This window comes from Sus scrofa, chromosome 3, assembly GCF_054392235.1.
Source record: "Sus scrofa isolate SSC_HxYL_T2T_F1_AM1 chromosome 3, Sscrofa_HxYL_maternal_Yorkshire_Landrace_v2.0, whole genome shotgun sequence".
Taxonomy (NCBI): Eukaryota; Metazoa; Chordata; class Mammalia; order Artiodactyla; family Suidae; genus Sus; species Sus scrofa.
The window spans coordinates 8461440-8488713 of NC_139385.1; the positions used below are offsets into that span (position 1 = coordinate 8461440).

A 27274-nucleotide genomic window follows, 5' to 3' on the forward strand; every position below is an offset into this window, starting at 1 on the left:
CTGTGTGTCTACGCCTGGCCCTGGGTGTGAAAGCTGGTGACGGCAGGGTGATGACCTGCCAGGCCTGGGGAGGGTGTGTGGTTTGGGTTTGGGGATGGAGGGTTCCAGACAACAGGGATGTAACACGTTAGAGTGGCTTGGTTTGAGTTAGGGGACCTCTGTGACCTCAGTTTCCTCATCTGTAAGATGGGTCCAGCAGTACCTCCCAAACAGCCTGTGTGAGACACTGAGCCCATAGCCTTAGGGGGCGGTATAGAGACCTAAGGGTACAGAGGGCACCGGGACTGCCTCTGGTGTGAGCCAAGTAAGCCATCAGACCGTGGGCTTAGGCTGGAGTGGTAGAGGGAAGAGAGCTGCCTTCCTTCCTCACCCCTCCTCCTTCCTGCAGGTGGGTAGGTTCCGGCTCTCCAGCGGCTGCTCCCAGATGTGTGTCTGCACAGCGGGAGCCATTGAGTGCAGGCCCTTCACCTGCCCCTCCGGCTCCCAGTGCGAGCCCAACGAAGACGGCAAGGACTTCTGCCAACCCAACAGTAAGGAGGCCCTTGGGAGGTGGGGCCAGAGGGGCCCCTGCAGCGGCTGGGCGCTCTGGAGGGGGAGGGGCCGGCGCAGGCGGGGTGGGCCTGGGCTCTTGCGCTCTTACCAGCTCCCCTGTCGCCTGCATGATCCTCTCTGGGATCCACTACCTGAAGGGCAAAAACAGGGAACCAGAGCCGGAGATCCTCTTGGGAGAGGATGAAAGTGGAAGATGAAGTCCACCAGGGGCCCAGGGCGGAGAGGGTAGATGACAGAAGGCAGCAGGCGGGTGAGGGGCTCCGGCCGGGACTCTGACATCAGGCAGGCTGCCTTCTCAGCGTTGACCCTTCTCGGCAGGCTCCAATCTATGCTCAGTTTTCGGGGATCCCCATTACCGCACATTTGATGGCCTCAGCTACCGCTTCCAGGGCCGCATGACCTACACCCTGGTCAAGACCTTGGACGTGCTCCCCGATGGGGTGGAGCCCCTGGTGGTGGAGGGACGCAACAAGGTGTATCCATCCTTAACCCCGGTCTTCCTGCAAGAGATCATCGTCATGGTCTACGGCTACACAGTCCAGCTCCAGGCCGAACTGGAGCTTGTGGTAAGAGCTGGGCCGGGCCAGGTGAGGAGGCAGGCCGGGTGGTGGGAGGCCACCTGGAGCAGGTGAAGCCGGGTCTCCGTGCTCCCTGGGATGTTCCCAGCAGGGGCTGCCAGGCTGTACAAGTCAGAATTGGCACCACCCTCACCTCCTTGTGGGGCGCAGAGGAGGGCGGTGGGGGCAGGGGGAGATCAAGCAGTGAGAAGGCTGAAGAAGCTCCAGGGGCCCCCACCTGCCAGTTTTCTTGCAAGGAAGGGGCTGGGGCAGCAACAGGAGCAGAACTCAGGGAGGCCCTTGCCTCTGGGGACGATGAAGCTTGCTGGGGAATCTCATCCCAGAACAGCGGCAGCGGGAGGGGTGCAGAGAGGCGCGGGCCACGGGGGTAGGGGTGGATCCAGGCCTCCCGGCCGCTGCCATCTGCCTCCTCCAGGTCAACGGTCAGAAGGTGTCCATCCCCTACAAGCCCAACGAGTACCTGCAGGTCACTCTGCGAGGCCGTCGCCTGTATCTGGTCACAGACTTTGAGCTGGTCGTCAGCTTCAATGGAAGAAACAATGCAGGTCCCTGAGAATGTGGACCGGAGGGCAGAGGGGAGGGAAGACCACATCTTAGGCCGAGCGCGTTTGAGGCCCCTGCCTGCGAGTGGGGCCCCGAGCTCCAGGGGAGGGCCTGGGAGGGGCCGAGAGTCTCCCTCAAGGACGCCCCTGCCTTCTGCAGTGATCGCCATGCCCAGCACCTACCTGGGGCTCGTGCGAGGCCTGTGCGGCAACTACGACAAGAACAAGAGGAATGACTTCATGCTGCCTAATGGCTCCTTCACCCAGAACCTCCTTGTCTTTGGCAACAGCTGGGAGGTAAAGGCCAAGGAAGGCCACCCCCGCTTCTCAAGGTGAGAGGACTGGGGCTCTGCGCAGGGGGAGGGATGAGCGGCAGCCCAGCCTCTGTCCACACCCCTCTCACCCCCACGTCCTCAGCAGAGGAGGAGCCCCGAGGTCCAGGGCCTGCACTGGCCTAGATTCTTCTAGTCCCATCACTTCTCTTCTCTGCCACTGACTATGTGGCATCTCCCTGTGGGTCCTGGTCTGTGCCCACGCCCTCCCGCTTCGTCCCCTCCCCAGTTCTTCCTAAATTCGCAGCCCTCGTGGGCCTCACCTGGCCCTTCACTGTCTCTGCCCCAGGGCCATTCGAGAGGAGGAAGAGAAAAACGAAGAGTCAGGCTTTCAGAATGTGTCAGAATGCAGCCCAGAGCAGCTGGAGCTCGTCAACCACACCCAGGCGTGTGGGGTGCTGGTGGACCCTCAGGGCCCCTTTGCTGCCTGTCACCAGATTGTGGCCCCAGGGCCCTTCCAGGAGTAAGTTGAAGACGCAGGACATGGGGAATGGCCTTTCTCTAGGTCCTGCAGCCTGTTCTCTGATGGGCTCTCTGTTGGGCGTAATTCTCTGAGCTCGGTACCTTGTGACACACATATGCACGCACGCATGTGCGCTGCCTGCTGGGACTTGCAGGGCCTCTTCTGCAAGGCTGGGTCTCCTTGCCTCCCCGTCTCTGACAGCCCCCATGGTCCCTGTCATCCCCCCAGGCACTGTGTGTTTGATCTCTGTGCTGCCCCGGGCCCCAAAGAGCAGGAGGAGTTGCGTTGCCAGGTCCTCAGCGGGTACGCCATCATCTGCCAGGAGTCGGGCGCCACCCTGGCCGGCTGGCGGGACCACACCCACTGCGGTGAGGCCCTGACCTTCCCCAGCAGCTGGGCCTGAGCTCATCTCTGAACCCCCACCACGGCCCCCATGTTGGCGTCCTGTCTTGGTTTCCCCAGCCCTAAACTCTCCCCTTGTCCTCCTGGCCGAACCCCTTCCCTGCCCACCTGTCCACTCTGTCTCGCTCCTTCTTGCCGATGCCCATCTTTGCTTCTCTTCATGCATTAATGTCACAGATGAAAGGACACGCAAAGTGGCCCACTGTTCTGCCTTCCCTGCCTCTCCCAAGCTCTGTACTCTGTCAGGTGACCCATACCTGTGGGGCCAGCTCCAGTGCAGCCACCTTCTGACTGTGACTCTGTGCCTTCAGCCTTGCCATGTCCGGCCAACACGGTCTATCAGAGCTGTATGACACCCTGCCCAGCCTCCTGTGCCACCCTGGCAGTCCCCCGGGCCTGCGACGGCCCGTGTGTGGAGGGCTGTGCCAGCCTCCCCGGTTACATCTACAGTGGTGCCCAGAGCCTTCCCATGGCCCACTGTGGCTGCACCAACAACGGCGTCTACTACCAGGTCCGGGCTGGGAGCGGGAGGCCCTGGGGGAGCAGAGGCGCAAAAGGAGAGTCAGACTAGGGAGGTGAACTGGACCCCGCCTCCCGGCCCTTCTCCCTCTCCAGCAGGGTGACAGCTTCGTGACCGAGAACTGCTCTCAGCGCTGCACCTGTGCCAGCTCGGGGGTCCTGCTGTGTGAGCCCCTCAGCTGCCGCCCTGGGGAGATCTGCACCCTGGGGAACCTCACTCGTGGCTGCTTCCGAGGTGAGCCTGGACCACCTCTGGGCTTCAGACTGCCCTCAGACCCTGGGGGGGGGTGTACCCTGGACCAAGGACAGTCCCTCCCACTGCTGTGCCTGGAACTCCACGTCATCGATGTCAGGAAGTTTACACCAGAGAGGGTCCAGAGAGGGTAAGCAGTTTCCCCTGAGCCCGGGGCTTGTGAGTGTAGAGCCAGGATTGGAAGCCCGGCCAGCGGCCCCAGGCCAGTCCCTCTGTCAGCCGCCGCTCTCTTCCCTGGCACCCCAGCCCGCAGGCTCCTCTCCCTGCCTGTGGGTGTCCTCTCAGAACCCGTCCCAAACCCCTCCCTCTTTGCAGACAGCCCATGTCTACAGAACCCCTGTCAGAATGATGGGCGGTGTCGGGAGCAGGGAACCCACTTCACCTGTGAGTGTGAACTTGGTTACGGGGGAGACCTCTGCACGGAGCCTCGGGGTGTACCATCCCCCAAAAAGCCAGGCAAGAACTCCATCCCAGGCCCTGTATCCTCACAGCCCTTTCCCCACCACCAATGGCTGCAGGATTATTCCATGTATATGATACCTTATGTTAACCTATAAAATCTGTTCTAGATCATAATAGTATATTAACATCATATGTTCCTGTATGAAATATAACACACACATATATATGTATTATCACTAAAGGTTAGCAGAACCAAGATTCTCATGGAATCGCGGTGTCCTCGTGCCCATCTCCTACCCACACACTCTGGAATCTTGTCTCTGAACCTGAGCTCCCCACTTTTATGATCTGTATGTCTCGTCCTGCTCTCATTCCCGCTTGTGTCCCTCTAAGCCTCTCCAGTACCTTTTGTTGGTTTTCTCTGTCGCAAACTATTAATTCCCATGAGCCTCAGGGCCAGCAGTTCTCCAGTTTTATCCTTGTGCCTAAGATTGGGGTGGGACAGGGGTGTCTTGTTAAACATGTTCATTTCGGAGTTCCCGTCATGGCTCAGAGGAAATGAATCTGATGAGATCCGTGAGGCCGCAGGTTTGATCCCTGGCCTCGCTCAGTGGGTTAAGGATCCAGTGTTGCTGTGAGCCGTGGTGTAGTTTGAAGATGGGGCTCGGATCTGGCGTGGCCGTGGCTGTGGCTGTGGCTGTGGCGTAGGCTGGTGGCTACAGTTTTGATTTGACCCCTAGCCTGGGAACCTCCATGTCCCACAGGTGCGGGCCTAAAAAAGACAAAAAATAATAATAATAATACATAATACTTGTTCATCCTGGGACTTACCCCCAAGAGATTTGGATTCGGTAGGTCTGGAGGGGGCCCAGAGATCTGCATTTTTCACAAGCTCGCAGGTGATGGATGGAAATGACTCCAGGGCTGCTCTTGGAGAGGACCTAACACCCTGGACTCTAGGGGACCTGCTGGATGAAGGTCCCCCTGAATGGCTTATGGGAGTCATGTGTCCAGAAACAGGAGGCTGGCACCAAGGTCTTGAAAGCCCTGGAGCAGCAGCTTCCTGGAGGGAGAGCCAGCCACCCAGGGGTTTAGGGGATGCCGTCCCTCCAGGGTGGCAGCCAAGGACCGGAAGGGAGTGTCACCCCCACCCCTTCCTATCCCACATCCCTCTTTCTGTTCGCCACACCCCAGAGGCGTCCAACCGCGTGGCCATCCTCTTGGGGATGCTGATGCCCACAGTGCTCCTGGTGCCGGCGGTGACCAGAGTTTCCAGGAAGAGGAGGAGGAGGAGGAGGTGAGGTCCCGGAGGGGGAGGGGGAGGGCCGGCCGGCGGAGGAGCAGGCTTGGGGTTGGGCGCCCACCTTCTGGCGCTGTCTGTCCCCCAGGCCCTCTAGGGAGAGAACGCAGAGCCAGAACAGAGGCAAGCGGGCCGGCACAGGTGAGCGCCAGCCCCAGCGGCCACGACTTTGGCCACCGGGAGGTGAGTCGGCCTCTAATCCAGGTTTTCTCGCTTTCTCCTCAGATTGTGCTCCAGAGCAGGCCTACAAAGTGGCTTAGTTTTGAGGTGTTCACACAAAGGGAGAGATAAAATTATTTATTTTTGAGATGTGAATTTCCACATGATTCTGGTGGAGGAAGGGTCTGTCTGAGAGGTGGGTCTTAGGGGGAGAAACAAGACGGAGACTGGTGTGGGGGCGCCCAGGGCGGGAGAGCCACAGGCCGCCCGGGGGAGGGGCTCGGAGGTCTGAGGTGGGGAGGGGTGTCTGTCCCTTAGACGAGGCCACATGAGGGTAGGCCGTCTGCCCTCTGGCTTCGGGGTACCGCAGGAGAGACTCTGGCTTCGGGGTACAGCAGGAGACTTCCCCTCAGGAATTCTAGGTCTTGGAGGACGTGGCCGCGGAGCCTCCCAGAAGGGGCAGTGAAAGGTGATCCTGAGAGGTTTCATATTCCTCACCAGGAGATGAATTGCTGGGCAGAGGCTAAGGATGGGGAAGCTGGCTTTTTCCAAAGGGTGAACCAGCCTGTGACCAAAAGGGCCTTGGGGTTACTATGGTAACTGAGGGTGGGGCCTGAGGGCCGATTTGTTGTTTTGAGCTCCATCCTATTAGGAATGACCAGCTCACCTCTGCCAAAGGCCAGAGTGCAAACATTCCCACCCTGACTCCTGTGCCTTGTGCCTCCCACCAGGCAGGTCCTTGCTTGGGGGACGGGGGCTGGGACACCCTGCTTGGACTCTAAGAGGAAAAGGAAGGCTGCCAACGGCGGGGGTGCGGGGGAGGGGCCCACAGCCCAGGATGTGGGACCCCAGGGGACAGGACACCAAAACAGGTAGGACCCTGATTATAGAAAGGAATCCTTCCTCTGCTTACCCTCCAGGATGACTTCAGCAGCCACCTTCATGTAAGGAAGCGAGACCCAATGTGGTTGGGGAAAGGGCCCCAAGGCGAGAGGGCTGCCCCTGGCCAGGCCCCCCCTGCCCTTTAGCTAGGGGAGCAGCTTATGCTCTGGGGCTGAGTGTGGCAGGAAGGCTCAGGGGCTTCTGGAGCTGGGCTGGCCATGCTTAAATGTGGGCATCATGAGGCTCCCAACGGCATGCCTGCCCCCGCTGAGCCCCCTCATCTGGGCTTTGACCCTCTGCCTCTGTCCTTCATCTGTGCCCTGCCCCCTTGAACTGTTCCTCCCCTTACCCAGCTAAGGTCACCTCATCTAGCCTGACGTCTGATTGGCAGGGGAGGGAGGCGGCCTGGGGCCGCATCCTCGGAGACCTCCTCCTTCCATTAGGAGGACCCAGACCCCTCCTCCTCAGCTGGGAGGGACAGGAGTTATGGTTTGGGGTCCTGTACCAACCCCAGCCCAACAGCAGGGGGCAACTGAGATGCAGAAATGGCAAGGCTGCAGCAGCTCAACAAAGGGAACTGGTCCAGGCCTGCCCCTGCAGGTGTCCTTGAAGGAGGGCAGGCTGGCAGCAAAGAAGGAAACCAGAGATGGTGAGAAAGACTGTGAGGGGGATGGACCGCATCCTCAACTTCCTGTTCCAGAGGGAGAAGTTGGGGAAGGATTCTCAGGTGGTTTCCCCTCCCTTCCCAAGAGACTGGGAGAACCTGCCTGGGCAGCATCTTGAAAGGGGGAATTGTCCTCCAGACCCAGCCCAGCATCTGTGTGTGTGTGTGTGTGTACATGAGTACACGTGGGGGGTCCGAGTCCTCCATGCCAGCCCCTGCCCCCCCCATTGCCTCTAACCAATTGTCCTCCAGACCCAGCCCAGCATCTGTGTGTGTGTGTGTGTGTACATGAGTACACGTGGGGGGTCCGAGTCCTCCATGCCAGCCCCTGCCCCTCCCCATTGCCTCTAACCAACCCCAGCTGTCAACATCTGGCCTACATCTGTCTCCCTCATCTGACTAGACCTCCAGCCCAGCAGATTCCCCCCTCACCTCCTTCAGGGGGCTGTAGGGTGGGGCCCTGAGCTCAAGGTCTCTCCAACCTCATGGAGACCCTGCCAGGGTAAGTGAACCAGGGCAGGGGAGGGAGGGCAGCCCCACCCCGGAGGTGCCCTGGGCTCTTGGCAGAGCCAGCTGGAGCTGTTAGAAGCAGCTGCCAATGACTCATCTCCCACTGCCCCCACCCCATCACCTCAAACACACCCTGGGGCTGGGAACCAAGCACCCAGCCCCCCCACAGCCCTGTCTCCAGACCTCCAACCCCTCTCAGCCTAGCTCAAAAGCTCCTCCATACCACACCCACCCTCCTCCTGCCAGTCACCCCCAGGGCCAGGACACTTCCCGTTTTCTTTTATTTATACAAAACAATTGTTTTAAATATAATTTAAGAACCCCTCCAAGCACCGGTGTCTGTCTCTGTTTCCACCACCACTTCCCCCCCCACATCCCCTCATGGACACAGCTTGGGGGTACTTGGTGGGGCCAGGAAAAGTTTGGGGTTGTGGCACGACCAAGGAAGGCACTGTTCTGGAAACAGACACAACGATGGGTCCCTGTTTCGACTGGAGCAGAGGAGGGATAATGAAACAGGTCCCCTCTAACACAAAAAGTTATGACAAGGACAGTGGAAGAACAAAACAAAAACGAAAAAAAAAAAAAAAAAAAAGACCAAGAACAAAAAAAAACTCAAAAAAAACCTTCAATATGAAGGCAGCGATGGGGGAGGGGCATTTACAGGGGAAAACTGAGTTCGGTGGAGACAGCAGCAAGGCTGGAACACCCCAGTTCAATGGTTTTTGTCACTGGGTCGTGAAGTCCCTTCCCACCTCCTGCCGGCCGCAGAGCTGAGCTCCTGAGCTCACAGACTAGTCCCCTCCTTCTCTTTGGTCTGCAGGGCCATGGCCCTTTCAAGGTGAGGAGGGGTATCTGGGGGCCCTAGTTGGGGATCAGGGGGAGGCTGTGGGGATCGTGCCCAGCCACCCAGGCATGCTGGCCGATTCCGGGCCCTTCTTTTCCTCTGGTCACACCCGGTCCTGAGGGCAGGACTCCCACACCCTTGGTCTGGGGTTCCCCGCCTAGGAGGCATGTGATTTCTACACGCTGGTGGGACAGAATTGCCAAATCCTGTCTCTCCAAATTGCCAGCTCCCTGCCCCCATGGGTTCAAAGTGCAATCCAGTGGGGCTTGAGGATGGGGGGCCTCTTGGGTCCCTATCCGACTCTGCCCCAGGAAAAAGGGGAACGGTGTCCCCCACGTGGGGGTTCCCGCTGCTCCAGAGCTGTGGGGCAGGCGAGGAGGCACAGGTCAGTACTGGGGGGCTGGTGCTCCCGACCCGCCTGGGGCTCCAGGCTTGGCCTGGGACTTCATGTGCTGAACACTGGCCAGGATTTTCTTCTGGTGTCCCGCCAGAGTGACTCCGATGCGGAGAAGGTCCCTGCAGATGAATGAATAGCTAGGTGAGGCCACAGGGCTCCTACAGAAAGCCTATTCTCGCCTCAGCCAATCAGGATGGCTGCTGGGGACCTCAGCAGTTGCCAGGCAGTTTCCACAGGCTTTGGGAGCCAACCACAGTCCTTCTGCGCAACTGCAGTAGTGGGTGGGGCTAGGTACCCAGAACCGCCAAGAAGCCGGAGGTGGGGGGCTATGGTCTGGATAAGGATTAAGAAAAGGTGGAGAATCAGGAAAGAGGAGGAATGAGAAGGAGAGAAAAGCCCATAAAATGAGATTGTGGGAAGAGAGTGCACAGACTGCTTTAGAAGAGAAATCCAAAGAAAATGGCCAGAGAGAAAGGAAGAGCAGGGTCGGGGAGAGAAAGGGGAGGAAAGGGACAAAAACCAACTGCCACATTCCCCATCCTGAAGCTGCGAAACAGATAAGGGAACAAGGGGTGAGACATGGAGGGCGAGAACCCGGGTCAGGGACCCTGGGTCAAGGGGCTGGAGCTAGTCAGGGAGGAGGGGCCCAGACCCCGTGGGGCCCCCCAGGGTGAGGGCCTCCTGGATCCTCCTGGACCCTCTGTGTCTGATTTGTACTCCTTCTCTTTCTGTTAATCAAACCTAGGGTAGAAGAGTCCTTGGGGGAGAAATAGGAAGACAGAAAGGAGAACCAGAGAGAGGCCAACTAGGGAAAAACAGTATCTGGGAGGCGTTGGAATCATAAAACCATTTAACGTTGAAAGCTGGAAAGGATCTCCAAAACCTAGTCCAACCTTCTCCTTTTATGGGTGGGAAAGCATCCAGAGTTGACACGTTGTTAATGTGAGAGCAGGGTTTGGAATGTAGATAGATGCACAAAGATAGATACAGATTGTGAGGCGGGAGCTCGATGGCCCAAGTCTGAGATGGTGCAAGGGGGTGAGGCGGGCACAGCTGGCCTGGAAGATTCCTGGGGCTCTCAGCCCCTGCAGCTGTTTATGCTTTGGGTGGGGAGGGGCTCTAGAAAACAGAGTTGGCACCAGGAGTTGACCTTAGAGGCCCCTGCTGAACCCATGGGCCTGATTCTGGTTCCCAGGCATCCTAACGTGGCTCGGCTTTCACCCCACCCCACCTCCAGCTCTTGCCACAACTTACTCAGTGGAGATCTGGCTGACCAGCTCGAAGGAGCCAAACCCAGCGGCTGCAAAACTTTCTTCATATCTTCCCATCTTGATGGCTCGAAGCCATTCGCCCACAGAGCCAAAAGCTGAGTAGTGAGGCTGCCGCTGATCCAGGAGTGGGTGCGAGGCCCTGGCAATCGGCATGGGGAGGACACACTGAGAACCAGCCTGTGTCAGGGTGGGGACAGAGGGCCCAGCCTCGGAGAGGTGGCCAGGGACCATCCTACGTATCACCAAAGGGACATAACCTTCTGGGGGTGGGGGTGGGGAGCGAGGTTCTCAGGGGACAGCAGAGTACAGAAAAGGGGGCCCATTCTCTGAGGTCCTCACCCGCCATTCTCCCTGGCCACAATTTTGAGGCTGGCAGGGTTCCGGATCATCTTGTCAAGGGCGCTGACCACCTGGGGGAAGCGGGGCCGGGCATTCCGATCTTTCTGCCAACAGTCCAGCATGAGCTGATGCAGGGAGGTGGGGCAGTCTGGGGGCGGGGGCAACCGGTAGTCCTGTTCGATGGCATTGATCACCTGCAATGACAGGTAGAAGCACTGGGTGAGGACATCTGGGGAAAACGAGGCTGCCGAAGGATCCCAGGGAAATGGCACCTTAATAGATGCTGGGATGGGTGTGAGAACCACCCCCTCCCCTGGAATGGCAAATCTTGGAGGGGGGGGGTCCTCCTGGCCAGGGCCAAGGCTGGCTGTGGCTCAATGTCCCCGAAGCTCTTGAGCTATGATCCATGTGACCTCCTAACCCTGCCCGCATCCCCGTTTCCACATGGTGTCAAAGTCTTGGATACAGGGATCAGCTCTTCTTTGCGCCGCCCTCATTTCTCAAAGCAATACTGAGCTCTCTGGGAACCCCCCACGGCCACCAAGTGAGAGGGCATTCCAGAAAAGCTTGGTAAGACTGTGGGACACTTACGTCCTGATTGCTCATGTCCCAGTATGGTCGTTCCCCAAACGACATGACTTCCCACATCACAATCCCGTAGCTCCAGGCATCACTGGCAGATGTGAACTTCCGGAAGGCAATGGCCTCGGGGGCTGTCCATCGGATGGGAATCTTTCCTCCCTAAGGATGGAGGAGGAAAAGGGGAGCTGAGCGAGACCCACAGGACCCAGGCCCTCACTCCCAACCTCTGCCTTTCCTCCTCGCTCAGGCCACCTTTCTTTCTAGGCCTCAAACACCCAGCTCCCCAACTCTGTGCTTTTCCTTGACACCCGGCAGCCAGGTTCCTTAAGCTGACCACACCTCACCCCCACCTCCAGGGTCTGCTCCTGCATCCTGTCCTGGGTCAGGGCTGTCAGTCCCTCAGGCTCCCACCTTTCCAGCCCACCCTGCCCACCTGGACCTAAGAACCCAGTCCCCATGCCCATCCCCCAGCCTCACCAGAGAGCTCGTGTAGGTGGGATCAGATGAGTTCTCCTCCAAGAATCGGGAGAGGCCAAAGTCTGAAACTTTGCAGACCAGGTTGCTATTGACCAGGATGTTGCGGGCGGCCAGGTCTCGGTGGACGTAGCTCATCTCCGCGAGGTACCGCATGCCCGAGGCGATGCCCCGTAACATGCCCACGAGCTGGATGACGGTGAACTGCCCGTCGTTCAGCTGGAGAAGGACAAGGAGGGGTGTGGTGAGGACAGCTCCCCTCAGTGGCCCCGCTTCCTTCCGCCTGCTAGTCGCGTCCAGACCTTCTCACGCCCACCTGTAGGGCAGGCCTGCCAATGTCCCAGGTAAACCCTCCTCCTCTCTTTGACCCTCGGTTCTCTCAGCTCCCACGACATACAGTATCGTGACAGTGCTTGTAGCTGCTGCTGTGTCAACTACACGCATTGGCCTCTCTTAATCAGATGATAAGGAGATCATTTTAAGATTTTCTTCTATTTAACTTAGTACAGTGCTTCACATTCAGGAAATAGTCAACAAATGCCTTTGATTTAATCTGTTATTTTGGCTGTGCCCACAGCATGCCGGAGTTCCCAGGCCAGGGATCAAACCCACATCACAGCAATGACAGCGCTGGATCTTTAGCCCACTAGGCCACCAGGAAACTCCATATATGTTCATTTTTTTTTTTTTTTTGTCTTTTGTCTTTTTGTTGTTGTTGTTGTTGCTATTTCTTGGGCCGCTCCTGCGGCATATGGAGGTTCCCAGGCTAGGGGTTGAATTGGAGCTGTAGCCACCGGCCTACGCCAGAGCCACAGCAACGCAGGATCCGAGCCGCGTCTGCCACAGCTCACGGCAACGCCGGATCGTTAACCCACTGAGCAAGGGCAGGGACCGAACCCGCAACCTCATGGTTCCTAGTCGGATTCGTTAACCACTGCGCCACGACGGGAACTCCTGTTCTTTTTATTTGATAGCAAAAGTGCACTGACAGTCACAAGTGTGCTCTAAGGCCACCTGTCTACAGTTGGAAATGCAAGCATTGGTGCTGATCTAGCAGCAATTTCTCGCTCTTGGACCAGCTGAAGGTAGGATATAAGAGCACAGTGAGGAATCGGGTGTCGGTCAGTGATCACAGCACCAAAACCAAGGTCTAACACCTGACCTTGACCTTATAGAGCTTGCTCTCACTCAGTAAGCCAACCAGGCATGGACGGTTAACTAAGCCCATCCTCTGGGTTCAGCTAGCATGCCGGGGACCCAAGGTAACCCTGCAGGCCAGCAACGGAATCCTGAATCCATCCTCCAAGCCTGCACCCGCCAGGCCTTGCATTTCAGTTTGTGGAAACACCACTTCCTCTCTCCCCCTCACCCATGACTTACAATCCATCAGTAAGTTCTGGTGGCCCTGCCTCCAAAACATCCCCAATCCAGCCACTTCTCCACACTCACCACAGCCCCCAGGGCCTGAATGAGGACCAGTTTCTCCAGGCTTCTGCTCCTACTCTCAGCACCCGTCACAGGGACCGCCTTAAATATTCTCACTCCTCTGCTGAAATCCTTCCAACTTCTAATCAAATCCAAACTTCTAAGGCCACTGAGGCCCAGCCACTGTCTACAGGACCCACCATCACTTCTCTGCTGACCTGGTTCAGCTTCCCCAATCTTTTTGCTTCTCGAATACGCTGGGATCCTGCCCACTCTGAGTTTCTACTTTCTGCCTCCCGCACCCTCAACCCCCCATGCCCTATCTTCTCTTGGCTGGCTCTCTCATCTATCCAAATGTCATCTCTTTTCTTTTTTCTTTTTAGGACGCAACTGTGGCATACAGAAGTTCCCAGGCTAGGGGTCTTGGAGCTGCAGCTACTGGCCTACACCACAGCCACAGCCACGCCAGATCTGAGCTGCATCTGTTATCTACACCACAGCTTATGGAAACGCCAGATCCTTAACCCACTGATTGAGGCCAGGGATCGAACCTGTGTCCTCAAGGGTTTGAGTTCGTTATCACTGAGCTAGGATGGGAACTCCCAAATGTCATCCTTTCGGCTGTGCCCGTGGCATGCAAAAGTTTCCGGGACAGGGATTGAAACTATGCCACAGCAGCAACCTAAGCTACAGCAGTGATAACACTGCACCCTTAGCCCTGCTGGGCCTTTTTTTTTTTTTTTTTTTTTTAAATCTCTTCTAAAATAGACTCCCTTCCCTTTCCTGCAGCTGGACAATGGAACAGACTCCTATATCCACAAGGGAGAGTCAGGCTGTCATGACACTATTCCAGGGTCTGCCTCAGCATCCTTTGTGGTGGGAGCCAGGGAGCCTCTGTCTCTTTTTTTAAAAAAAAAAAAAAAAACTCTTTATCTGCTAAGTATTTTATTTTGCCATAACTTCTTTTATTATTATTTTATTGTCTTTTTGTCTTTTTTAGGGCTGCACCCACATCATGTGGAGGTTCCCAAGCTAGGGGTCGAATCGGAGCTGCAGCTGCCAGCCTACACCACAGCCACAGCAACGCAGGATCTGAGCCTCATCTGCGACCTACACCACAGCTCACAGCAACGCTGAATCCTTAACCTGCTGAGCGAGGCCAGGGATTGAACCCAAATCCTCATGGATACTAATCGGGTTCACTAACCGCTGAGCCACAACAGGACCTCCTCTTTTTTTATTGTCAAAGTATAGCTGATTTACAATGCCACATCAATTTCTGCAGTACAGCCTGTGTCTCCTGATGCAGTATCCTGTGAACACATAGCACCCTCTGATGTAGGCTGGCCAAAGGCGTTTGACTTTGAATTTATCACAATATAAGACACAGCATCTCTTAGAGGAAACACAGAGAAACAAGCTAAATGACCCCACGAGGAAGAATCTGACAAATCTAGAAGAGGAAATTTCAGTGGACAAATGGCCCAGCCCTTCGGCATTTCAGAACCACAACAAGGGACTGTCTTGGATGTACAAAAGCCTCCAAAACAGGAGTTCCTGTCGTGGTGCAGCGGAAACGAATCCAACTAGGAACCATGAGGTTGCAGGTTCGATCCCTGGACTCGCTCAGTGGGTTAAGGATCCGGTGTTGCCGTGAGCTGTGGTGTAGATCGCAGACGCAGCTCAGATCTGGCGTTGCTGTGGCTGTGGTGTAGGCCGGCAGCTGTAGCTCCAATTGGACCCCTAGCCTGGGAACCTCTATGTGCCATGGGTGAGGCCCTAAAAAGACAAAAAAAAAAAAAAGAGCCTCAAAACAATAACCACCAGGTGCACCACTTGATCTCAACCTGGATGCTAGTTTGGAGAAACCAGCAGTAAGGGACACTTGGGGGACAACTGGAAAAATGTACATATCAAATGGGCACCAGGTGATACCAAGGAATTGTTATAATTCGGTTAAACATACTGTTATTTTGCTATTTTTTAAAAATATATATATAAAAGATGCACAGTAAAATTTTAAAAAGAACAAAATTTCCTAAGATTTTGCTAATGTAGCAAAGGTACCCTCTTCCCCCTCATCTCCAAACACGTTTCTGTGCTCTCTATGATGGCTTTGACTTTTGTTCACATCTGAAATTTTGTGTACTTTTTACAAAAGCTCGTTTGTGCTTGTTAATTTTCAGTCTCCCCCATGACACGGGCAGCTCGCCCAGAGCAGAGAGGTTCACGGCCCTGTTCCTGAGGCTGAGGACAGTGGCTGGCGCACAAGGATGCACTCGGTAAATACTTGTCACGGGGATGAAGGACAGCCCCCTCCATATCCCGGGGTCAGCTGGCTCCGCGGGGAGGCCAGTCCCAGAACCCAACCTTCCCTGGGGGAGAAGGAAGGGCAGAGGGGCCGGGACGTGGGACCACCCCTGCCCCGCCTGTCCTGGGCTCTGAGCAACGTGGGCTGCCCCGGGGGAGTGCAGGGTGGCTGTGGGGCACCGGGGTCGGGGCAAAGGGGGCGCTCACCCGCAGGAAGGAGTCCAGGGCGCCGTTCTCCATGAACTCCGTGAGGATCATGACGGGCACGCTGTTGGTGACCACGCCCTCCAGGCGGATGATGTTGGGGTGCTCAAACTGGCCCATGATGGAGGCCTCACTCAGGAACTCCCGCCGCTGCCGCTCCGTGTAGCCGCCCTTCAGGGTCTTGATGGCCACGCAGCTCTCCTTCTTCCCGGGGGCCTTGAGGCGCCCCCGGCACACCTCCCCGAACTCGCCTTGGTGAAGGACCGAGGGTCAGCGCTCCTCCGCCCGGGGCCGGGGCTGCCGGCCCCCCCGCCGCCCGGGCATCCAGGTGTTTTCCACTAACCTGCGCCAATCACCTCTTCAATCTTGACGTAGGAGACGTCGATCTCTTTCGCAAATTCCCTCACAGCCTCGTTCGGGTCTTCGTAAGTGAAGGGGTCAATGTAGACCTTAGTACCTGAGGAATGACGCGGGCCTGTGAGCCGAGAGGTACCTCCCAGCGCGCTCAGATGCCCGGGGTCTTGGCTCACGGCCCTCGGCCCAGCCCCGCTTCCTTCAGGACGGGCCTACCCACCGTGCCCGATGAGATACTGTCCGTGTTTGTCCGAATATTCAGCTTCTCTCCCGTTGCTCTGCTTCCTGTAGCCGATGGGAAAGAAAAGGTAAACGGAGTCACGCATCCCGCTGTTCCCAGAGGGACAGGGAGGGAAGAGAGGAGCGGGACCTGAGAGGATTCCAAGTGAGGAGGGGAGGCTTGCCCGCCAGCAGGAGGCTGGGGGGTTGGGGGGGGGGGGGCTTCACAGGGGCCTCCAGGTGCCCGGAGCCTCACCTGAGACAGAGAACGGCAATGACAATGACCACCAGCACCAGCACCACACCCACGACTGCGGTGCCTGCAATCAGGGCCAGCTGCTCCCGCCAGCTCTCATGCTCTGGAGGAGAAAAACTGGCCATCAGGACGACCCGTCAAGACCCTCAGGGTCAGGGAAGAAGGTTCCCAGCCTTACGACTGCCAGAGGGGGCTTGATTTTATTCTGGTATAAACACCGGTGACCACACAAAGTCCCATTTGAACGAAAGGGTCCAAAGGCTAAACATGAAAAGGTTTATAGCCAAGAAGTGGAAACAACCCAAATGCCCATCAAAGGATGAAAGGACAAATAAAAGGTGTGCTAGCCGGGAGTTCCCGTTGTGGCACGGTGGTGAACGAATCCGACTAGGAACCATGACAGTTGCGGGTTCAATCCCTGGCCTTGCTCAGTAAGTTAAGGATCCAGCGTTGCTGTGAGCTGTGGTGTAGGTTGTAGACGTGGCTCAGATCCTGCGTTGCTGTGGCTCTGGCACAGGCCGGCGGCTACAGCTCTGATCAGACCCCTAGCCTGGGAACCTCCATATGCTGTGGGAAGCAGCCCTAGAAAAAAGACCAAAAAAAAAAAAAAAAGTGCTAGCCATACAATGGAGTATTTTTTGGCCAGGAGAAGGAATTTAGTCCTGATACATCCTAAGACCCTGATGAACCCTGAAAACATTCTGCCATGCGAAGGAGGAAGCCAGTCACAAAAGACTATGTGTTGTAGGGCTGCATTTGTATGAAATATCTACAAGTTCCTGTTGTGGCTCAGCAAGTTAAGAACCCGACATCGTGTCTGTGAGGATGCAGGTTCGATCCCTGGCCTCACTCAGTGGGTGAAGGATCCAGCATTGCTGCAGCTGTGGTATAAACCGGCAGCTGCAGCTCCGACCTGCCCCCTAACCTGGGAACCTCCATATGCTGTAGCTGAGGTAGCAAAAAGGAAAAAAAAAAAATTTTTTTTAAATAAAAGGAAACATCCAGAATAGGCAAATCTATAGAGACAGAAAGTAGATTAGAGTTTGCCAGGGGCTGGCGGGGGGGGGGACGGACGGAAGGGTTGTAAGTGTTTTTTTTTTGAGGGGGTGCTGAAATGTTCTAATTTGTAGTGATGGTTGCACAACTCTGTGAATATACTAAAAGCCAATGAATTATACATTTTAAATGGGCGAATCATGGTATATAAATACATCTCAATAAAACCATTAAAAAAAAAGTAAAGGGTTTAGAAAACCATTGGGCCGGCATATGAAAACTAACAAGGTGTCACCTCATTTAATTCTTGGAGCCCTGTGAGACAGGCCTCATATTTCCATTTTTTGGATGACAGAGCCGGGCCTCGGGGGTCAAGTTTTTGCGAAAGGTCACATAGCTGGAAAGCCGCTGAGCTGGTCTTCACACCCAGCTGTTGGTTTTGGTTTCTACAACCTGTCACCAGGCCAAAATGCCTAGTGCTTGAGAGCGAAGCATGGGGAGGTGACTCGGTGTCCTGAGGGCAGAGCCAAGGCCTCCCGCCTAGGGTGGGACAGCCAATCTCCCCAGGCCCAGTGCCCCAGGCTCACCGTCCAGCTGGGTCTGGCTGTGATGCTCCTGGCCAAAGGGCCCGTAGCCAGCCTCAGAGCGTGCCCGCACCTGGACCAGGTAGCTGGCTCCCCGCTTCAGTCCCCGCAGCTCTGCCCGGTTCTCCGACGTCTTGAGGAACCGCACGCTGCTAGGACCCTCTGCGCCCTGTTCGGGAGGAGAGGGGTCCGACCGTAAGCCAGAGGCCCTAGATCCCACTGCTCTTTCCACCTCCCCGTGTCCTGAGCCTCCGTCACCAGCATCTCCGTCCTATTGAGAGGCAGGTGAGGCCTTTGTGCTCACTTGTGTATGCACTGTGCCATAGTTTCACATTAATCGTATCACTTAATCCTCACAGCAATTCCGTAGGGTAGGTTCCACTACCGTAAGTATGTTACAATGAAGATATTGAACTGAGAGAGGCCACTGACACAAGGACACATAGCTAGGATGTGGCAGATGCCTGCAATTCGGGTGTCCCGCCCTGGAGGGGGTCCCACTGCCAGCCCCTAACCCTGGGGCAGGGCCTGGTCTTACCTTCTCATGGTACTTGACCTCGTAGTCCAGCACGGCCCCGCTGGGTGCCCGAGGGACAGTCCATGCCAGGCTCAAGCTGCTGGGGGATGACCGAGTCACCCTGATGTCAGACACTGGGGGCGGCACTGCAAAAGATAGACACGGTGGGGCCCTTGAGCATGGCAGGTCTGTCCCTCATTTTTCCCAGCTCTTCCTCTGCTGGTCACACTTGTCTCAGTCTTCCAGCTGTTAAGGGACTGCCCTCTGGCTCTCCCTGCCCTGTCCTCAACTCTGCAGTCCACCTTTGCATCTTTGTTGTTGTTGTTTTATTTGGTGACCGCCCTGTAGCATTTGGAGTTCCCAGGCCAAGGATCAGATCCAAGCCACAGGTGTGACCTAAGCCACAGCTGCATCCCAGCACTCCCAAGATGCCACCAATCCCACTGTGCCATAGCAGGAACTCCTGCATCTTTTAAACTCTCTTTCTGCCTCTCGTCCCAAAGGCCTTGAGCCACTGTAATTCCTCGGGTCCCCACTCCCAGCTGCTGCCTTTTTCCTTTCAGGCCTTTAGACTGTCCACAACCCTTGCTGGCCTTTCCCACGAGCATCTCTCCCAACCAAGCACAGGCAGCTCCCAGCCCCCAGTCTTACCCTCTCGGTCGGTGGTGACATTCACAGCCTCAAATGGGACTGGCCCGCTGGCTAAGGAGGACACCCCGTTCAAGGCAGTGACCTCGAAGGTGTAGGTGAAGTCAGGACGCAGCCCACGAATTGCCACCCAGGGCTCCACCAGGTCCCGGGGGCCAGGGTCGAAGGTCAGGTCTCCCCCACAGGGCATGCAGGAACCCCCAGGCCGGCACTCCCGGCAGCGGAGCGCGTAGGTGAGGTCCTCTCTGCCGCCCGACTCGAGGGGGGCGCTCCACTCCAGGCGCAGGGAGGAGCCGTTCAGGCGGGATACCACACTTCTCGGAGCGGATGGTGGGGCTGTGAGAGACCAGGGCATCAGGCAGAGGCTGAGCAGATGGGCAGGAGACGGGCAGTGGGACAGACAGCCAGCCAGCCACACTGCCATTGTCTTGGCCGGGCACCAGGCCAGGGTCAAGAGGAAGAAGGCGTGGAGGATGGCGCTGGGGTGGGTCCCACCCCAGGGGACACTGGCCACTTACTGGTACAGGGTGCACCCCGGGAGTCCGTGCGGGCCCGGAAATAGCCAATGCGGCACTGGCAGACAGACGAGCCGATGGTGTTGGATTGGCTGTTGGCTGGGCATGTCTGGCAGGACCCCTCTCCGGACTGAGACTTGAAGGTGCCCTGACCACAGGCTGAAAGAGAGAAAGTGTCCATCAGAAACTCACATTAAAGACGTTCAGCAGCAGCTATTAAAGTTGCATGGGGAGTTCCCTGTGGCTCAGTAGCTTACGGATCTGACATTGGGAGTTTCCGTGGTGGCTCAGAGGTAACGAACCCGACTAGTATCCATAAGGACATCAGTTTGATCCCTGGCCTCACTCAGTAAAGTAAGGATCTGGTGTTGCCGTGAGCTGTGGTGTAAGTCACAGACGTGGCTCAGATCCCACGTTGCTGTGGCTGTAGCTGGCAGCTGCAGCTCCGATTCGACCCCTAGCCTGGGAACTTCCATATGCTTTGGGTGCAGCCCTTTGAAAAAAAAAAAAATCTGGCATTGTCACTGCTATGGCTCTGGTTACAGCTGTGGCATGGGTTTGATCCCTGGCCCTGGAACTTCTGCATGCCATGGGTGCTGCCAAGAAAATAAAGTTGCACAAAGTGCAAAGGGGGAGAAGGGAGGAGGAGCTCAGAAACCTGGCCTCTAAAAGGGAGGACCTTCTTCCAGAGCAGGGATCTGAACCCTGACATGTACCCCTGCCCCCAAGGCAGCATGGTGAAACCCAGACCTCCACTCAGAACCGTGAACTTAAATTGCACACCGTAATCTGTTTTTTCAGATTACCAAGAAAACCAAAGAAGTGAAAATACAATGATCAAAACGGGAAGAAAAGTTCGCAGCAGAGCAATGTGCGTGTTTCTCTATTAACAAGATACAGCAGTAGGGCTAACGGCCAATGGAACACTGAAATCACGATGAGCCAACCCAGCATTTTGACATTCTTGCATCATCTCTAACGGGCTGTGAAAACACCCAGGATTTGAATGGAGCCCAAGTCTCAGGACCTGCTCCCGCTCCCACGGCTGGGCTGTGGCTGACAGTCCGTAAAAGGAGTGGCTGATTTCAGGTGAGCCTGAATGAGAAGAAAAAGCCGCTCAGTGGGCTGGCGCAGTGGTTAACAAATCCGACTAGGAACCATGAGGTTGCGGGTTCGGTCCCTGCCCTTGCTCAGTGGGTTAACGATCCGGCGTTGCCGTGAGCTGTGGTGTAGGTTGCAGACGCGGCTCGGATCCCGCGTTGCTGTGGCTCTGGCGTAGGCCGGTGGCTACAGCTCTGATTCAACCCCTAGCCTGGGAACCTCCATATGCCGCGGGAGCGGCCCAAGAAATAGCAACAACAACAAGACAAAAGACAAAAAAAAAAAAAAAAGAGAGAAGAAAAAGCTATTTTTCTTCCCTCCACCAAAGTTCACAGATCTCCTATATTCTACCTACAAAACCCAGGTTAAGAATCCCTGCTCTGGGAGTTCCCGTTGTGGCTCAGTGGTTAACGAATCTGACTAGGAACCATGAGGTTGCGGGTTCGATCCCTGGCCTTGCTCAGTGGGCTAAGGATCTGGCGTTGCCATGAGCTGTGGTGTAGGTCTCAGATATGGCTTGGTAGGCTGTGGTAGGCCGGCGGCTACAGCTGCATTTCAACCCCTAGCCCGGGAACCTCCATATGCCGCAGGAGAGGCCCTAGAAAAGGCAAAAAGACCAAAAAAAAAAAAGAAAAAGAAAAAGAATCCCTGCTCTGGAGAAAAAGCTAAGTGAGATTTCAGTATCAGTAAATTAAAGGACACCACGATGACTTTGTTCTCTAAGTCCAACAAGGTCCCCCAGCCCTGAGGACAGGCCCGCATCCCAGGACAACCTCTCATGGCCAGAAAGGAACTGGGCCCTCGTTAGGAGGAGGAGGAGGAGGGTGGAAGTGAGGGAGAGCTCAGAACTGTGCTGTGTGCTGGGGGCCCTGAAAACACACCCTCCAGAGTGTGAGCCCCCAGGAGAGCAACGAATGTTCCAAACAGAAACTGAAAAAGTGGATCAGCCCTCACCTCGGCACCTGGTATTCCCCTCGGCAGCCTCGAACCCTGGAGCACAGCTGCAGCCCGTGACCGGCTGCTCGGCCCACTGGCCATCCTCCCGGCAGTAGAGGCTGGGGCTCGGGCCAGAGCCAGGCATGGCATCCGCCACGCAGCTCCCTGCCACAGGCACCACAAGCTCACGAGGCACCGTCTCCGGGAAGTGGGTCAGGTTCACAGTCAGCTGGGCGCACTTCTTGTAGAAGAGGTGCAGGGACAGCAGGGCCATGCAGGCACCCTGGTCCTGGAAGGCCAGGTAGAAACCGGCCTTGGTGAGCGGGCCCAGACGCAGCGTCTTGACGTTGACCTTGCCGGTGGCCTCGGCCCCGGGACGCTTCCGGGTCAGGTGCTCCGCAGCCACTGTGTCCACCTGCCAGGTCAGACAAGAGACTCACGGCTGCTATCCTCCACTCCCCAAGGACCCCGCTGGGCTGTCTTCTTCCCAGCTCACCCTCTCCCTGACCTGCCTGGCTCCTGTTTGAGAACCTTCTCTCCACCTTTCCCAATATGCACTTTCTTTCCTGCAGGCCCCAACATGGTCCATTAACACTCGCGGGGCTCCTACGATGTGTCCGGCTTCCGTCCTGCACCCCCTCTCCGTGCATTCACCCAACCTACAGACGCATATCAACACCTACTCTATGACAGGCCCTGGACTCTGTGCCCAGGAAACAGAAACGAAGGATACACCGTTAAGTTAAATATCTGAAGAACGCTGCGGCGGGCAGGACCCCCGAGCAGGGTGCACCTGCAAAGGTGTCCCCGGGGGGGACCTCAGCCCTGGAACTTACAAGACAAGTAGGAGCTGGGTGGGAGAGGTGGAAAGAAGGCATTCCAGGGCGAGGTGTCAGCTGGCGCAAAGACCAGACCAGGGGCCGTGAAGGGGCGAGCAAGGTGTGCTGGGAGAACTGGGACGTGGAGGGGGGCCCGCGCAGTGGAGAACAGCCTTTCCACCCAGCAGACCATGCTCGTCCCTCCTCAGACCTGGGCCTCCTGCTTCCAGGTCCCGCTGCTTCTAGACCACAGGCCTGCCCGGGGCCCCGCCCTGACGCTCCACCCAGCCCTGGGGCGCCTGGGTACCTTGATGTAGGGGTTCTCCATCCAGGCTGGAGTGTGGGCTGTGGCCGTGTCCGCGTCACTCTCAAAGTAGAAGACGGTGAAGGTCTCCTTGCAGGAGCGGCCAGCCCGCGGCAGGGAGAGGCACTCCAGCATGGTGAAGCGCAGCGTGGCATACACGTGGACGGCCCCTCGCCGGGGCACCCAGCCGGTGCGCAGCCAGTGCGCCTGGCCTGGGGCCCGCTGCACGTCACACACCTCGTAGGTCCGAACGCTGTGCTGCTCCTCATCCAGGCCACTCAGCTCCTCCCACTGTGGGGAGAAGGGCATCAGCCCCGGTGACTGCCGAGCCGGTGGGCGAAGGTCAGTGCGAGGGTGTTTGCCATAAAGCAGGGAGGGGCGGGGGGACCCCTGGAAAGCAAGAACTCAGAGGACACCTGCCCCGGCTTCTGCGATGGGCATTGTGGGGGGGTTGCTGGAAAGCAGGAGCACAGAGGGCCCCCTCCCTCAGTTTCCCCCCCAGGCCCTGGATCTTACCTGCCCCTCCACCTGAGGAAATGTCACCCACTTCAAATCGGCAGTTTCCAATTTTGTGTTCAATAGGGTCTCTAAGACAGAGAGACAGACAGACAAGTTGGTCAGCACGGGCAGGGAGACACCAAAAAGACCAGATGCTTGGGAGCTGAGACAGGTGGGTCCCCTGAGCTTGGCCCCACTGGAGCAGTCTGGAAGACTCAGACAGACAGACAGGCGGAGGAGGGGAGCCAGCTCTGCTTTCTGCCCCCTCCTCCCCCAGATCTCTAGCCTCTTTTCTGAGTGCCAGCCCCACCCCTAACAGCTGGCAGGCACAGAGCTGACCCTCAGGACTCCCCGATCTAGGCCTCTGTAAACCCCAGTGCCCTGGAGGAGAAGGGGAGACAGAAATGCTGAAAGGGGGAAAAAGGGGGAAAAAGCTCAGGAAGGGCTGAACTAAAGGCCAGATCTGACCCTGACCGCTGGCATGGGACACCCCTCCCACTAGGGCCTGCCTCAGCCTCTGCCGTCCCTTCCCCAAATCCAAAATTGCTGTCTCCCAATCCAATCTACTCCTCTTCCCAATCGCCACCCCACCTTCGGACCCAACACTCCAGCCCTTCAGCTCCTCCCGCGTGGTACTGAGCTCTGGAAGCCCAGCCCTGACTCCCTCCCCCTCTCCACCGGCTAACTGCCCTCAGAGGAGGAAGTGCTGGAGGCCAGGACGCTTGGGTTCCCACCCTTGGCCCCCGCCTGCAGAGGCCTCACATCTGGATTTGGTTACGGGAAGAAAAAGGGGAGGAGATTTTAGGGGGGTGTGTGTACGGAGGGGGGTGAGCACACCTGGCTTGGCTCAGGCGTCGGGGGAGGGCTGTCGGGAGAGGGGCGGGGCTCCTTCGGAAGGGGGGGATTAGGAGAAACTGCACAGCCCCGGGCAGAGGAGGGTGGAGGGAGGGTAGGGGAATCCCCCCAGAGGCCAGGACGATGTGGGGGGGGGGGCTGCAGACGTGTTCTGGAAGGAGCCGAGAGAGGGGTCCCCAGGGCAGCCAGCAGCACACCTGGGACCTGTTCCCTCCTCCCCCGCAGGGGCTACAGGAAAGAAAGGAAGGCAACTGGGTGGGGCAGCCTCCTCCCAGGGACCAGGTGAAGTCCCCTGAGGGCAGGGGTCAAGAGGACCCCGGCCAGCCAGAGGTGAGGCCTCTGCCCACATGGGTGGCAGGGACAGCCCAGCACGCTGGGGACAGGATGCTGGGGTTCTGGGAAGGGGGTGGATAGAGGCTGCCGTCTCCACCCTCCATTGTTCCAGACTGGATAGTGTTTTCCTGTCTCCAATTTACACACTGTCTCTGTTTCAGGCTGTCCTGGGCGCTCCGGGCCGCTCACTTTCTCTCATCCTCTCTGTCTTGCCCGCCTCCCGCTCTTTGACCTGTCACTTCTCTGGCCTCACATCTCTCTCTCTCTACCTCACTCTCTGCCCATCTCCATTCCTCTTTCTGACTGTCACTCTCCTCTGTTTTCTGTCTCCCATCTGTCACTTTCACTGGGGCACAGAGCCGTGGATAAATGGAAAGTCTCAGTCTTCTCATCTGTAAAATGGGAGCAACAATACCTCCCACCCAGAGGGTTGTTGGAACCATGAAAACATAAAGCGCTTAGCACGGCCCGGGGCTCGGAAAGCACTCGGGGAATAGGAATTAAAAGTGACTCCCTGATCCTCTTTGCGTCTTTCTCTCTCTCACCCACCCATCCATCCTGGCCAGTTCGCTTCCCGCTTTACCTTCCCTCCTCCTCTCTCTCCCACAGTTCTTTCCACTTCTTTCTCTGAGCCCAGCAAGTCTCCCCTCTCCCCTCACACCCAGCCTTTGATCCCCAGCCCAGAGCAGCGCTGCCCAGCCTGGGGGAGAGGGGTTCCTAATTGCTTTTCATTCCTCCTCCTCAGAAGCCCCCGCCCCATGGCCCACTCCCCAGAGACCCCTTTGATTCCAGGCAGTGAAGGAGGGGAAGGAGGCAGCTCACTGAAAGGAGATTAGGGCTATGGGAGGAGGGTTTATGGGGCTCTCTGCTCCCCTTCTAGGGGTTGAGGGGAGGGCAAAGACTCATGAATAAAGTAACATGTGGGGGGGGGGGAAATGCAGAAAAAATAGAAATGTAAAGAGACTAGGAGGTGATAGTTAGGCTGAGTTCTGGTGACAAGAGGGTCGTGTAGGTCAGTTTTTACCAGCCAATAGGGTTAGAGGAAAGGACTCTGGTGGGTCTGGAACAGGGCTGGGGTCTAGACAGCATTTAAAGGGCTGGGGTGCAGCCTGGAGAAACCAGGGAGGGGGCCTTCCTGCAGCAGGGGCTGTGGCTTTGGGAGGGATTCGCAAGTTTGGAGTGAGTGCAGAAGGGGGCCGTCCGGCCCGAGGTGTGTGGAAGTGTAGGATCAAGGTGTGAAGGCTGAGGAATGGGGGCCGCGGTAGTTTTACGGCCGAGCACAAAGTTCTGCCTTGTCTGCCGTGGTGCCTCCAGGAACGTTTCCTCATGTTTGGCGGAGGTGGGAAGAGGGACAGAAATTTTGGAAAGAGTTTTGAAGATCGTTGTACGGAGAAAAGGAAAGGCTGGCAGGGTGTTTGGAGGCCAGAGTAAGAGCTTGAGGAGCCGGGACCGGGGCAGGTCCGCGTCCCGGGACGGAGCTCGACTCCATCGCTTTCCCAAACAAAAGAAAACTCCACTCCCCGCTGGGCCGCCTCCTCCCCGCCCCCCTCCCGAGCCAGCACTATTGGTCTGGAGTGTTCAGGGTTGGGGTGTCGGGTTAGGGGAAGACAGAGGTCGGCCCCTACACTCCGAGGCCTATCTTCGGGGACCCCCGAAGTGGCGGGGCGCCCCCAGGAAAACTCACCTTCTAAAGCGGCTGCAAGCGAAGCCCAGCAAAGCAGAGCCCGGAGCTCCATGGCGCCGCCTCTCTCCGGTTGGATCCGATCCGAGTTTGGGGGGCGCTAGCCCCCCCAGGTCTGAACCCCTCCCTGAGCGGGTGGACGCCGACTACCCGCGCGGGACTCGGTCGGGGCCCTCAGCGCGGGCCCATGTGGCCGCACCGGGCACCGGGTGTTGGCGCCCAGGTGTGGCCCTGCGTCCCCGCCGCGCGCGCAGACCGGTGGGCTGGGGGCGTCCTGGCAGCGGCTGCGTCGGGCGAGAGCAGAGCGAGACGTGGCTGGAGTCGAGGTCCCCCCGGGGCTTCGGGGTCCCGCCCTGGCTGGCTAGGGGTGGGCTGGCCGTTCGCGGTCTCCCCCCACTCCCTGGAGTGGTGCTGCTCGCGCGACCGGGCTGAGTACGCTCCGCGCCGGCTGGGAGGGTGGGAGTCGGGGCAGGGCCGGGAGCGGGAGGGAGGGAGACTGCAGCGCGGGGCCGGGCGGGCTGGGGCTGGGCCGGGCTGGGACTCGGCCGGGCGGCGCCTGGCTGGGGAGGGAGGGGCGCTTGGGGGGCGGGGGAACCCCCCCCCCGAAAGCCCGGGCTCGGCGAGGGGGCCGGGGCGCGCTGATTGGAGCGGGCGCTGCTGAATAATTCATGAGGGAAGCAGAGCGGGGCGCTGAGCGGAGCAGGTCGGGAAGTTGGGAGAAAGTTTGGAGCAGGGGGAGGGGCGGCGGGCGCGGAGCCCGGGGACCGCCCAGACCTGCATCGCGGCCGTGCGCCCTGGCCCAGACCGCGCGTGTCCGGGCGGGAGCCCGGCGACCCCCGGGGCAGATCTGAGCCTGGCAGACACCGGGGAGCGGAGAAACACACCCAGCAGCATGGAGGTCCCCACACTCGAAGCCCCATCCGATCTTCCTACTGATTTTGGAATCTTCTAGATGCGCCCACCGCTCTCTCGTTGGCGCTGGGGGACCGGTTTAGGGGGAAGCTTTTGAGGGTGAAGGGTGGCCCACTGCCCAAGGCAGTGATCTCAGCTTAGATAACCCTAGAGCGAAGTTCACAGAATCATTCAACAAACATTAAGTATTGGGGATCTGCTGTACTCGCAACCTAGTGCTGAAAAGCGTGCGGAGGAAGAAGGGCACCTGGGTTGCGATGGGGAGGGGTATGAAAAGCCGAGGCAGCATCGGAAAATAAAAGGTAGTTGGGTCCGACAGAGTGAGTGGTCGGGATGGATT

At 57.6% G+C, this 27274-nt stretch overlaps 2 protein-coding genes across 5 annotated transcripts in view; one reads left to right on the forward strand and one right to left on the reverse strand.

Moving 5' to 3' along the window:
• Nucleotides 1–7887, forward strand: part of ZAN (zonadhesin) — a 39003-nt gene extending 31116 nt beyond the window's left edge. Inside the window, exons 37-48 of one of the 2 annotated variants that reach the window (XM_085015914.1) lie at nt 389–530; nt 871–1118; nt 1546–1675; nt 1833–2004; nt 2294–2467; nt 2696–2835; nt 3181–3380; nt 3485–3623; nt 3957–4097; nt 5238–5340; nt 5432–5484; nt 5569–7887. In XM_085015914.1, the coding sequence (XP_084872040.1) occupies nt 389–530; nt 871–1118; nt 1546–1675; nt 1833–2004; nt 2294–2467; nt 2696–2835; nt 3181–3380; nt 3485–3623; nt 3957–4097; nt 5238–5340; nt 5432–5484; nt 5569–5603 (1677 nt within the window). In that variant the 3' untranslated portion in view covers nt 5604–7887. 2 annotated transcript variants of the gene reach the window in all.
• On the reverse strand, nt 7821–26487 carry EPHB4 (EPH receptor B4). Of its 3 annotated transcripts, none has more exons than XR_014840183.1 (17): nt 26026–26487; nt 23172–23242; nt 22659–22946; nt 21552–21948; nt 19500–19655; nt 18985–19317; nt 18355–18479; nt 17162–17985; nt 16237–16786; nt 15982–16046; nt 15751–15864; nt 15411–15658; nt 11472–11687; nt 11004–11153; nt 10413–10606; nt 10057–10212; nt 7821–8921 (listed from the first exon to the last, which is right to left on the reverse strand). XR_014840183.1 is itself a non-coding variant. In XM_003124371.6 (17 exons), exons 1-17 carry the CDS (start codon nt 26075–26077, stop codon nt 8792–8794), a joined length of 2964 nt encoding a protein of 987 aa, XP_003124419.1. In that variant the 5' UTR covers nt 26078–26487; the 3' UTR covers nt 7821–8791. The 3 variants fall into 3 exon arrangements, 1 of the variants encoding a protein (XP_003124419.1); XM_003124371.6 differs by having other exon boundaries at nt 16237–16339; nt 17820–17985; XR_014840182.1 differs by lacking the exons at nt 7821–8921; nt 10057–10212; nt 10413–10606; nt 11004–11153; nt 11472–11687 and adding an exon at nt 13132–13925 and having other exon boundaries at nt 14660–15658; nt 16237–16339; nt 17820–17985.
• Nucleotides 26488–27274: the final 787 nt, after the last annotated feature.